This window comes from Callospermophilus lateralis, chromosome 7, assembly GCF_048772815.1.
Source record: "Callospermophilus lateralis isolate mCalLat2 chromosome 7, mCalLat2.hap1, whole genome shotgun sequence".
NCBI lineage: Eukaryota > Metazoa > Chordata > Mammalia > Rodentia > Sciuridae > Callospermophilus > Callospermophilus lateralis.
Genome location: NC_135311.1, coordinates 21,516,613 through 21,528,721, shown reverse-complemented (window position 1 = coordinate 21,528,721; position 12,109 = coordinate 21,516,613). Strand labels below are relative to the sequence as shown.

At 31.8% G+C, this 12,109-nt stretch overlaps 1 protein-coding gene across 2 annotated transcripts in view; it reads left to right on the top strand.

The window, feature by feature from the left end:
• The window catches only part of Sycp1 (synaptonemal complex protein 1), a 118,798-nt gene that overhangs the window by 30,616 nt on the left and 76,073 nt on the right, over positions 1-12,109 (top strand). For both annotated transcript variants that reach the window (XM_076861913.1, XM_076861912.1), the window contains exons 12-15: positions 2,225-2,319; positions 2,809-2,993; positions 4,424-4,491; positions 8,482-8,543. In XM_076861913.1, coding sequence (XP_076718028.1) covers positions 2,225-2,319; positions 2,809-2,993; positions 4,424-4,491; positions 8,482-8,543 — 410 coding nt within the window. The remainder of the gene's footprint in view (positions 1-2,224; positions 2,320-2,808; positions 2,994-4,423; positions 4,492-8,481; positions 8,544-12,109) is intronic.

Genomic DNA, 12,109 nt, shown 5'->3' with positions numbered 1-12,109 from the left:
TAACTCCTATTATTATTACCAATTCTTAATTTCTTTAAAATATTTCAACTCAACTCTCATTTTCTAGAAGCCTTCCCTGAACTTTCCCTCTTTATCCCTGCCTCCCTTAACCTCTACCCCTGTGATCTATTTTGCTTAAGTGTCCTCTGCATATACCCATCAGTACTTGCAATTGTTTGTCTACCTGGCTAATTGTATTATAAATACCATGAATATTAAAGTCAGTTTTCTTGTATATATCACCATTTTCATCATCATAATAGTTGTTAGCCTTTATTGATTATATACTATATACTGTAGTTAAGGATTTTAAGTTGTATTATCTTGAAGCATTCAAGATATGAATAATATTTATGATTCTAATTTTCCAGGGAAAATTAGAGTCAAACTGATTCAGTCATGATCAAGGCCAGGTAGCTAGAATAAGAAGATGTAATATAACTTGAATCCAAAGAAGATGATGAACTTCTTTCCTCTCCTAGAGTGTATATGAGGTATAAAAATGATGCACCTGTTGGATATGTGGCATATGCTTGAAATCCCAGCTCCTTGGAAGGCTGAGGCAGAAGAGTTATAAAAGTTCTAGGTCAGCCTGTGAGCAATTCAGTGAGATCTTGTCTCAAAATTTTAAAGTGGAAGGGCTGGGGATATAGCTCAGTTGGTAGAGTACTTGCCTCACATGCACAAGTCTCTTGGTTCAATCCACAGCACACACACACACATACAAAATTAAGGTGGAAAAAAGAATGGGAGATGCTTGCCTAGCATGCACAAGGCTCTAGTTCAATATCTAGTACCAAAAAATAATGCATACATATAAAACACATATATACTAGTACCTGAGACTTAGAATTTAATAAACATTAGCCATTAAGTGGGGCCAAAAGCTTTTTTCATAACTTAATATTCAAATGAAGGAATGTAATAGTCGATATTTATAATAGAAAACTAAAAATGACAACTCAGTGAGGCCTTAGATAACTTAGTGAGACTCTGTCTCGAAATAAAAAATTAAAGGGCTGGGCATATGGCTTAGTGGTTAAGTGCCCCTGGTTTCAGTCCCTGATAACGAACAAACAAAAAGCTAAAAATGAATATAGACAATCATGAAAATAAAATAATAATTTCACCATTAGGCCATGAGTTGCTTTTAATATTTTAGTATGTATCTTTTCCTTTTATATGCATTGTTTACATAAATACTATTTTTAAAAACTATTTAATAATAGATAAATATACAGTATCTTTATTTTTATGTGGTGCTGAGGATTGAACCCAGTGCCTCAACATATGCAAGGCAACACTTTACCACAGAGCTACAGTCCCAGCCCCTACATAAATACTATTTTAAACTGCCCTTTTATTCAGTTATTTTATTAATTTCTTTCCAAAATAAAAAAAAATTAGTTATAGATGGACACATACCTTTATTTTATTTATTTATTTTTATGTGGTGCTGAGGATTGAACCCAATGCCTCACATGTGCTAGAAAGTGCTCTACCTAGCCCTGTATCCAGATTCTTGATCAATAAATAAAGACTGTATTATCTTTTACTAGTTACATGGTATACTATCCCATTTATGTACCATCATCATTTAATATATTTATTTTTGGATATTTAGGTTTTTTCCAGTTTCTAAATTTAGCACTGACAATCTTTAAATATTCATCTTTGATGAATTCCCACAGGGAATTGACCAAGCATTTTGTGATAAAAATCAACAGCAATAAAAAACAAAGGCCCACACCATCTTCTTGATGACCTAATGTACAAGTTATTCCCATAGTTAGTTGAGATATTTGAGTTGAGGTGCTGAACCTCACTGAGTCTTGTATACTCTAAAATAGTGATAAAACTTTCCTTCTTTTCTATTTCTAAAGCATATTCTTAATAATGAATGAAACAGCGCATGATATATGTAAGCTGTCTGATACAAATACAAATAAGGGAAGTCTCTTAATCCACCTACCCGAGTTGCTTCCTCTTATATGTCTGTTTTGATGTTATTGTAAATTATAAATATTTAATAGGTTTAAAAATAGTCTTTGAGTTCTTTGATCAAAAAAGGTTTGATTAAAATTAGTGTGTCTGTAGTCACATAATTCTCCCATTTTGAACTGTGTTGTCTAATGGAGGAAAAAGTAATTGTTACAAGTAACAATTAGTTTTCTTGGTATGTATTTTCTACTAAGTACTACCTTTTTATAACCTTCTTTTTTAGAATTACAGAATGAAAGCTTAAAAGAATCAAATGAGAAGAAGGACCTTTTGACATCAGAACTAGAAGATATTAAAATGTCTTTGCAAATAAGTGTGGTATGATTTAAAAACTGACTATGTGTAGTAAATCTCACATTATCAATAATGAACAAATATTCATTGAGTATAATACTATGTACAAGAACCCTGAGCTTCAAATAGAGAAGAGAAATACCAGTCTACAAAATGCTTATAATTTAGTCAGAGACAATGGATAAAAACTCATCAAAAATATAAGTGAAATACAGGATCAAGCTGGGTATACCAACAGTGATTTAGGGTAATAAGTTACTATAATAGTTCTAAGGATTGAAATAACTCTGTGGGTTGGATTGGTTTGGAAGATTCCATGGAGAAATTGGAGCTATAGGTGGGATTTGAACAATGGTGATTTTAAAAAGTGGGTGGGTATTCTACGGGGAGTGGAAGGGTTAATGAATAGGAAGAAGTTAAGAGCGAAAAAGGCAGCAAACTTAGAATCTGATAACGTCAGTTTTTTTTTCTTAAGGCCTTTGAATTATTGCTTTGGTTTTGTACTTATTTTAGAGTACTCAGAAAGCTTCAGAGGAAGATTTACAGATAGCAACAAAAAAAATATGTCAGCTCACTGAAGAAAAAGAAGCTCAAATGGAAGAATTTAATAAAGCCAAAGCTGCCCATTTAGTTGTGATTACTGATCTTAAAACAACTATCTGCAACTTGGAGGAATTATTGAGAACAGAACAGCAAAGGTGAACTATTTTATTTTAAATGAATAAAAACAATTTGCTTCTAATATTCAGTACCATTTCTGTTCATTGTCATCTGCTGTGTAATTCCTGTAACAACTATAGCCAAGTCTTTTTTTTAATGTATAAAGTAGGAATATTTTTTTTTTGTATTTGATAGGCAGATATCCCATCTCAGGAAAAGATTTAAAAGCAGGTATTCTTTAGGATAGTTCCCATGCATTCTTTACCATAGAGTCAAGCTTTATCCACAAACTTTTAAGTGCTGATATAGAAATAGAACATATTTATTTTTATTGGCACATTTTAATTGCACAGAATGGTGTTACACTGGTTACAACATATCTATTGAAACTATGGATTATTATTAGCTTCATAGGAATAATTTCTGGGCTGGGAAGTTTGTTTCACTGGGGTCTATAACCTTATATCTGCTTTATAAACTTAGTAACTATTCTGGATAGAGTAGGTAGTACTCTATATTTATTAAATTAATGGATATGATTATCTATGTGTAAAATATTCATTTGCATTTCATCTGAATAGCAGTTTGTATAAAACTTGAGTGTTTAAGACTAACTGTTTTTCTTGATATTAAGTAAGTATTCAAATAAAGCTGTGTTATGAGACCTGGTAAATATTTCTGTCTCATTAGCTTTGGGTTAATAAAATTTGGGAGGGTACAGGAGAGGAACAGATCTATCTCCCAAGTCATAGCCTGGGCCTACCAGTATTTCTTTTGTATGTGTCTTTTTCTTTTATGTGTATTGTTTACATAAATACTGTTTTACCTTGCCATTTTATTCTGTTATTTTATTAATATCCAAATTCTTGAATAATAAATAAGGACTGTATATCATTTTCAGTAGCTACATGGTGTACTGTCTCATTTATGTACCATCATAATGTAATCTTACTGATTATGCATAGTAAAGGAAGAAAATTAGCTCTTCTAGTTTTCCATATTCTTACATATTCTTTATTAACCTATCCAGGAAATTTTCAAATTTTAAAATTGTGAGTTACCTTAGATTCATTTGTTCCAATTATCTCAATTTTGTAGTTTGCAAAAACCAGAAAGTCTGCAAAAGCAAGAAAATTATACATGTTTTGCAATTTGGATTGTTCCTTAGGCAGAATTTAGTATAATAATAATTATGTTCAGTCTCAAAGTTCTAAAATAGATTAATTTGATTATCAATAGTTAAGAGACAAATTATAATCATAACCTTAAGGTTTTGTGTAGATTTAATAAATGTACAATAATGTTTATAATAGTCATATTTTTATAATATTTTAAAACGTTATATAGATATTCAATAAATGTTTACTAATTGATTGGTTGAATCTATTCTAAGAAACTATACTAGTTTTAGATATTAGATGTATTCTGATAAAAATATTTTACATTGCAAAATAATATGTCTTACAAGATTGGGAAAAAATGAAGATCACCTGAAAGAACTTACCATTGAGCTTCAGAAGAAATCAAATGAACTGGGTAAGATTTAGAGAATATAACATTTATTTTGATAATATTGGCTAATTATGAAAACATAATTGAATATAGGAAGTTAAAAAATTTTTAAACATTTTTAGTTGTAGACAGACATGAAATCTTTATTTATTTATTTTTATGTGATGCTGAGGATTGAACCCAGTGCCTCACGTTTGCTAGGTGAGCACTCCACCACTGAGCTACAGCCCCAATTCCGGTAATTGAAATCTTAAGAAAGACAATTCATTTTCATGATTTAGGTCATTGATATCTGGAAATGTAAATAGCCTAAGAGATGTTTGTATTCTATTTTCCTTATTCTAAGATTCATAGACCTTAATAATGGTTGGTAAGAAATGTCTGTATATTTTAACTGAATTTTAAAATTTAATCATTTATGTTGGATTATGAACTTTTTATATAAAAACCTGATCCTATGTTATATGTTATCTACAATTTTCATGTCTAAAAAGAGCATTTGTCGTAGATTAAGGAATAATTTTTATTCTTAAAATATCTTTAATGGATATTTATTTGTAACAGGTCAGCTCAGTATTGAAATTAAGTGGCTGATATTAGTCATATTACAAATTCAATGAACAGTGTGATTTTCTTATAATAATGCATTATGAGAAGTTTGAATAAGAAATTCTAGAATTATGAAACAATACTGTGTGTTTTTTAGTATTGTCTATATGTTGTGGGAACATATAGAGGAAGTCAAATACCATGTCCTTGTGACATTTCTAATTATTATGAGAAAAAGTTTGAACATAGGAAACATTTAGATCAGTGGTGTCCAAAATGAAGGATTAGCAAGAATTATATTAGGGGAAGGGAAGAAAATATTAAAAATTCTATTGTTCTTATGTTTTATAATGAAAATAATACATATTTATATTATAACAGTATAAAATATGTCTTTGTATTTTTTACGTGTTTCTATATTTGGGGTAAATGCTCAGAGATTTCTATTGTCGGAGCTGTTTAAATGCTGATGCCAAAAGGAAGCCAAAATCAATGTTGGGTTGCATAGTTGAGAAAGGATTTATGGAAGAGGTAGATTTTAAAAGTAGACCGTTTAAGAGTCTTTGGATAGTTGTAGAGGATGATGGGGTGAGTGTAGAAAGTTTTGTGTTTGGAAAAGTAACATTAACAATCACATAGGGTCTCAATATAGCTTATTTCCTTCTTTGGGTAGTAGTGTAGTTCTCAAAACCGAAATCTTGGAATTTCTTCTTTCTCCTTTTGGCTTCACATCTAGTTGGTTTTTTATTTGCTGCTGTTTGTAATTTTTAATATATAATTTATAATATAATTTGAGAGATTTTAACTCTGAAATAACTTTTGAATTTTTCCCTCTCCCCTATGTCCACAAACAAAATAATGCAATATGTTAGAGTAATATGACCTAATTTAGATTTGGTGATCAGGGGTGGCCTTTGTCTGAGACTAAAAAATAACTTGAGATTTAAAATACTGGGTGAAACTTGGGTACCAGGGAGAACTTGATATGGAGAGGAATGAAATGAACTCAGGGAGGTAAATCAGGTAGGTTCAAGGAAAGGAATTTTTATTCCAACAGTGAAGGAAAATCATCAAGAGATTTTGACTTTTTATTTTTAAAGCTCACTGTATCTTCTGTATGTCAGATAAATTTGGTGGTGTGTGAAGAGTACAGGTAATGAGGAAAAAAGCAGAAGCAGACAAATGGGCTTAGAGGCTATTTGAGTAGTCCAGGCATGAGAGAATATTGTTTTAAAATGGAATATCATACTTCTGCTGTTTCTTCTGATGGGCTATTTAATCTGAGGATAGCTTGTCATTTTTGGCTCTGACAATTTTTCATCTTTTATTTCTTCTCCTAAGTGTTAATGTTTTCTCTCAGAAGTTTTGATGGATAGAGTTTGGAAATTTTGGATCTAGCCTTTGTGTTGTTTTTTTTTAATATATATTTTGTTTTATACCGTCTCCTTCTTTGTTCTTTTTCCTAAATTTTGGAGGACTTTTTTTTTAAACTTCTTCCCCACTTATTGAATCTTTTACTATGTTTATTTTGCTGTTTTAAAATCTCAGTTGCCAAATGTTAAATTCTGAGAGCACTAGATAACCTATTCAGCACCATAGTATTCTGGAACATATTATACTTAACAAAACATCTACTTTTGATGGCTCTATTAATTCTTTCTCTTTGAGTTGTAGTTTCTCTTAGTTGAATTTGGAGACTGTCTTTCATAGTTTTACTCGTATTCACAGATTTTTGATATGTGACTTTTTACTCATTGAATTACGTAAGAATTCATATTTACCCACACATAATAAGAATGATTCTTCTGATTCTGGGAACTAGAGACAGGTACAACAAGGAGAGGTGGGTATGGTAGATTGTCTTTTGGTATAAGGGATGTTTATCTTGCTTAGGGATCATGAGGTATTTGGGGCACTGCTGTGTTCCTTTGACAACAATTATCTTTTTTGTTTTTTGAGGAAGGAGGTCTGGTAACCTGGTTCAGTTGTTCTACTCAGTTTTCATTGAATTAGTGCAAGTTATTTTCCCCCAAGGATTCTTTGGCTTTCTGGTTTGTTAATGGTAGGCTGTCTTGTTTTAGTAATGTTGTGCGTGTGTGTGTGTGTGTGTGTGTGTTTGTGTGTGTGTGAGAGTGTGTGAGGTCTTTTTAAAATTTTTTTAGATTGAGATGAAAGAGTGTGTAGAGACATGCTATTGCATTGTTTTCAGTCCTTAGATTTTTAAAAATTACATACTTTAACTTAAAATGAAACTTTTGCTTAAATAGGCTTTGCATGTTACAGATTTCTTTTTTTTTTTTTAGATTATGTATTGATATGTCATATTCTGTTGACTTTTTCTTAAAGATTGTGGGCAATTATTGTAAGTGGTTTTTAAAAAATGTATAGAGTCTGATAAATTTTCAGTAATTCTATTATATTTCTAATAATCAATAACCCATAATTGTGAGGAAAGACAATATTTGAGATCCAGTACATGTTTAGGTGACAACTGGACATCACTAGGGAAGGAAGGTTATTAACAAGAAAAAAACAACAATAAAAGAGGAGTTAGAGAGGAAACAGGAAATATAAATAATGCAAGGTCTTGATAAAGGGAAAATAGTATCAAATACTATCAAGCTTCATAATGATGAAAACTGATAAGTTACATCATAAAATGGTTATGTTAACCTTTGAGATCATAATTTTATTCATGTCATGGAGATAGGCATTAGTTTTGCTTAAATTTAAGAAAGAAATGTGTAGCTAACAAAATTTGCGGAACAAAATGAGAAATCTGACAGTGTAAAGCATACCTTCTCCCCCGCTCCCCCCCCCCAATCCCAATACTGGGGAATGAATCCCGTGCCTTGCTTACACTAGGTAAGCACTCTGCAACTGAATTACATGCCCAGCCCTCTGATGGTAGCTTGGAAGGGCAGAAAGATTAATTTTTATTTGTTTTATATTCAAATGGGGTTTTTAGATGAAATAGGAAAAATAAAAGATTCCTCTACATAGAGTTGGTACATGTTAGTAATAGAGCAGATAAAGTCTAAGAGGAGGTGGGAATGGTGAAATCCAAAGTGCAAGATCAGAGTTAGCTTGAGGAAAGATAACTTCATTTACGTTTGGAGTGAAGATTTAGGTTAGGTAGATTTAACTAGGTATTGATGAGTTGAAGATAAAGGTACATTCTGACTTCATTTACAATATATTTTATGTAGGTACATTGTTCATTTTGCTTTGTGAACATTTGACTCATTTAGCTGTGGAATTAATTTATAAAAACATTACTATTAATATTTATTCATTATTACTTTAGTTAGTTAATTTGGAATCTGTGCTTCTTCTGTGTTTTATAGTACTTGAGTTGCATTAATCTTTTTTTTCCCTTTCAGATAGCATCATTATTATTTAGCCCCACTTTCCTATTCTTTTAATCCTGTTTTTAACACATTTATATTCTTTTGCTTATTTTAGAAGAGATGACTCAGTTTAAAAATAACAAAGAAGTAGAACTTGAAGAATTGAAAAAAATCTTGGTAAATATACCACCTTTCCTATTAATATATAACATTTACTTTTCTAAAAAATATTGAATTCACTGATTTATACTCTTACACTGTAACTATTTTATATTAAGTTTTTGGCTAAAATATAAAAATAATATTTGATTTTAAAGCTTCAATTTTATCTGTACCAGTTTTTATACATCTTGTTAACCGTCTTGTTCAACGTGTTTATATTATTTAAATATGTGTTGGTGGCACATTTAAATAAAATATGCATATTATATAACTGTAAATTTAGTACATTGGAATATTATGCTGCAAAGATCAATCTGAAAAAATAGGCATGATATATATTCAATACCCATATTTAGTGTTTGGGTAGAATAGTGTTTAGTAAATTTGTAAGGCAAGGCTTCATTATATTTTAATTGATTTCAGTGTATGGAACATGGATGTGTTGGTAAACATTTTCTTTTTGTGATGCTAAGGATAAAAGTCAGGGCCTTGCAAATGCTAGGCCAGCACTCTACCACTGAGCTAAAAAACCCAATCTGGCATACTTTTCTATAAAGGACTAGTAAAGATTTTAGACTTTGTAGGTTATGTATGATCTGTGTTAATTCTCTCCTCTTCCTTTTCTTTTTAATAATCATGTAAAAATTGTTCTTAGCTTAAGGGTCTACAAAAAGGGGACACCAACTGGACTTGTCATGCAAGTCTATAGTTTTCTTGCCCCTGGTATAGGGGACAATATTGTTTATGACTACAGATATTTAATTTTGTGTTTACTTGTTGCATTACCTGATTTTGCAACTCTTAATCCTTCCATCTCTTGGGAAACATTGTTTCCAAATGCTAATTCTTTCTCCACTGAATTGCTTTTGTACAAATTCTTATAACAATAATGTTTTTTTAATTGTGTTTAATTTGCTAATGTATATTTCAAGTGTCAACTTAAATGTTTGTATTTACAAAAACCTCTCTTGACACTCCAGACTATGTATAAGTCTCCGTATGGCCTATTTCTATAGCACCCTGAATTTTTTTCTATTTAACACTTCTCACACATGAAATAAATTTATTTTCAATATAATTATTTAAGGTTTTGTTTACCTTTTAGGCTCCCTCTTAGTATAGTGACTGGTACATTTTATATGTTCATTAAATAAATAGTGGAGTGGGTGTTTATTTCAGTAAGGGCTGTGGGCTTATGTCCTACTTAATCTGTAATCCTAGTGCTTAGCAAGTGACACTTGGTAAGCACTTTATACCTATTTGTTGGATGAATTCTAAAGCATTAATTTGGTATAGTAAATCTCTAAGATTCACTACTACACAGACAAGTACTGGCCTGGCATTTTGTTATATATGAATAACAGTAGACCAATCAATACCTTGGTTCTTAGGATAAGAATGCCTTGATTGGTATCCAGCTAGCTCTTTATCTTTTAGCTGTATGACCTAGAATAATTTGCCTGAATTCCTGATTGTTCTATTTTCCCCATCTATGAAATGGGTCAAATAACTGTACATATTTAATAAGGGAGTTATGAAGGATAAATAAGGTTATTTATTAATCAAGGAAGCATTTGTTGTGTTACAATTTTTCTGTACTCTAGGTATACAGTGGGGAGTAAATGGATTCATATCCTTCCTTCATGGAACTACAATTATCCAATAGTCACTCATAAATACAATCAGCCATTCAGATGTAATATCACAATGGTGATATTAAAGGCAAAAGATTGGTTCACAGTGCAATGAGGCCCATAATAAAGGAATTTGAAGTAGTTAGAGAAGTCAGGAGAGGCTTTTTAAAAGAAAGTATATACCAAAAGGACTGAAAATCGGTATAACTAGAATGTTTAGCCACATCAATGTTTATAGCAGCTCAGTTCACGGTAGCTAAGCTATGGAACCAATGTAGATGCCCTTCAACAAATGACTGGATAAAGAAAATATGGTGTATATACACAATGGAATATTACTCAGCCATAAAAAGAATGCCTTTATGACTTTTTGCTGGTAAATGGATGAAACTGGAGACTATCATGCTAAGTGAAATAAACCAATTCCCCCAAACCAAAGGTTGAATGTTCTCTCTGATATGTGGATGCTCATACACAACAAGTCGGGGGAGGAAAGAATAGTTCATTGGATTAGACAAAGGGTAGGGAGGAAGGATGGGAATAGGAGACAGCAGGATGAATTGGACTTAACATTCTTATGTTTATATATGAATATACCACCAGTGTAACTCCACATCATGTACAACCTCAAGAATGGGAAGTTATACTCCATGTATGTATAATATGTCAAAATACACTCTACTGCCAATATTTAAAAGGAACAAATAAAGATTAAATTGAAATCCAGAGAAAGAAAGAAATACTATATCAAGCAGAGGAAACAAGTGCCAAAAGGTTCTTTTTTGGGAAGGAGTATTTTGAGTTTAAGATGAAGTGAAAGGAAAAGTGTCATGTAGGCTGAGGCTATGGAATTATGAAGTAGAAGCGTGCGTGGCAGTTTTTGACCTTGTAAATCTTTATCAAGGGAATTTTGTATTCTAAGAGGAATGGAAGTTCTAAAGAATTTTAGCAGGGGGTGACTTGGTCAGATTTATATTTTAAAAAGATCATATGGCTTACAGTATGGAGAATAGTATATTAAAGCAGAATAGTTAAAAGTAGGCAGGCAATCACAGTAGCCAGAGGAGAGTTGATGGTATCTCAGGCAGGAAGTTCATGGGAAAAATGATAAAAAGTGTATGGTTTTGAGAGATGTTGAAATTTTAAATTGTTTACATTGATTTAGTGTTACTGGCAGTCAATCCAGGAAGCCTGCCTGCATTCCAGGTACCCGGATTCAGCAGCCACTCACATAAGAAATAAGTATATGGTGAAAAAAAGAAAAATGAATTTTATGCAGTTTTATTAAACTGGTGAGAGAAGCAGCTAGATTACTTCTCTACCAGTCCTTCAGAAATGGTTATAGTTTATAGAAACGAGCCAGGTGGGGGAGTATATCTATATCTATCTATCTATCTCTATATTTATATATATATAAATTTAGCTAGGCTATCCTTAGCCAGAGAATATATCAGTCTTAATTTTTTTGATTCTTCTTGTCCTTATCACGATGAGGTATGGAATGAAGAAAAGCAGTTATCAGGAAATTGCTTTTATTTCAAAGGTGGTCTCACTCAAATCTTTTCTGTTTATTTTATCCTTCATTCTTGAGGGAATTGGGCTCTCTGTCCATGGCTGGCAGTTTATTGGTTGGATCTGTGTGTAAGATCCCATCAAGGAACTTGAGCGAAAGGAACCAGTTGCTTATTTCTTAGGAGACAACGTCTGAAATACTGGCTCCACCTCGAGGAAAGACTAGTGTTAGTTTGTGCAAGAACTCTTTCCATAACCTTGTGGTTATTTATTTTTGGTGGGGTTTGAAAAATGACTTCATGTGATTTTCCTTCTTGTCTTGGAAAGATTTTCTCCGAATACATGATGATTATTTGCCATGCAGGTTGGTTCCATGCTGCAGGAGCTTTGTCCTGATTTGGCCTTTGATCTGATTGGTCCTATGTTGGGGAGAAG